At 39.7% G+C, this 1,152-nt stretch overlaps 1 protein-coding gene across 1 annotated transcript in view; it reads left to right on the top strand.

Annotated features, from left to right (window-relative positions):
• Positions 1–731, top strand: part of LOC108253829 (dopamine N-acetyltransferase-like) — a gene marked incomplete at its 5' end in the record, with an annotated part of 10,016 nt that extends 9,285 nt beyond the window's left edge. The window contains one exon of the mRNA XM_017448496.2: positions 561–731. Within this exon, the coding sequence (XP_017303985.2) occupies positions 561–713 (153 nt within the window). The remainder of the gene's footprint in view (positions 1–560) is intronic.
• Positions 732–1,152: the final 421 nt, after the last annotated feature.

Here is a 1,152-nt window from a genome sequence, read left to right as displayed (position 1 = left end):
CCCCCCCCCAATATGGGACGGGAGAACATGGAAAAATGAAATTTGAATAGGCCATAACTCCGGCCCTGGTTGTCGGATTGAGCTCAAACTTGTACCAAATTACTACGTTCTTTAAGACCTTTGACATGATGTCTCACATGTTGTAGAGAGTTTTTATTTAAGATTTAAAAGTTGACCCTGAAAAAGTCTCTGTACTTTTACACCGTCTATAAAAAACTAGTGGTAAATATAGGCTCGTATACAAAATATTTCAGGTTTCTAAATTCATCCATTTAAAAATTAAGGTGGGTGGGGGGAGAAAATGAATTTTTAAAATTGCCGCCGGGACAGCTATCTCACGTCGTCCGAGCTCATCTCAGCCCTGTTCATAAACACACCCTGAAAAAGTCTCTGTACTTTTACAGCGTCTATAAAAAACTAGCGGTAAATATAGGCTCGTATACAAAATATTTCAGGTTTCTAAATTCATCCATTTAAAAATTAAGGTGGGTAGGGGAAAGGGGTTGACTTAATGAACACACTGAAATTAGACTTACTTACACTTATTTTCATAATTCCAGATCATCCTGAAGTTCCTCAAATGGCTGGACAAGAAGAACGACATCTTCTCCAAGTTTAACATCAACAAGTATTTGGACATCAGCATTTTGTCCACAGATAGCGCTTATCGGGGCCAGGGCATTGCTAAGAAGCTGGTCTACGAGTCTATGTAAGTTTTTTCTAGTCATTTTGACTGGACTAATTTTTGTAATTTTGTAAATCTTTTTTGCCTGGGGTAAGTTTTTTTTCGACAAATATCCCTATTTTATGTTATTTTAGATTTTTGTTTACTAACGTACTAGGTATAACGTTAGTAAAGCGCCCTTTACTAGCTTTCCTATCCTGTCCTCCTGTCTTCGATTTTGGGACAGACTTCTGTTGTTACAGTTCATTCTATCGAACCTCTTCAAAGCGCCCTTTCCTAACGTTACCTAAATATCTGTCCCAAGGTCTCAGGACGGGTGGTTTCCTTATATTCTGTCGATTTTGGGACCTTACTTTGGGACCATGTTGTTACAGTTCCCCCTACCAAACTTCTTCGAAGCCAGCCTAGTTAGCTTAGTTGGTAGTGCGTCTGCCTTGTAAGCGCTAGGCCGCGGGTTCGATTCCCGC

The sequence above is a fragment of the Diaphorina citri genome, unplaced genomic scaffold (assembly GCF_000475195.1).
Source record: "Diaphorina citri unplaced genomic scaffold, Diaci psyllid genome assembly version 1.1 scaffold3556, whole genome shotgun sequence".
NCBI lineage: Eukaryota > Metazoa > Arthropoda > Insecta > Hemiptera > Psyllidae > Diaphorina > Diaphorina citri.
This window is presented reverse-complemented; position numbering and strand designations above follow the sequence as displayed.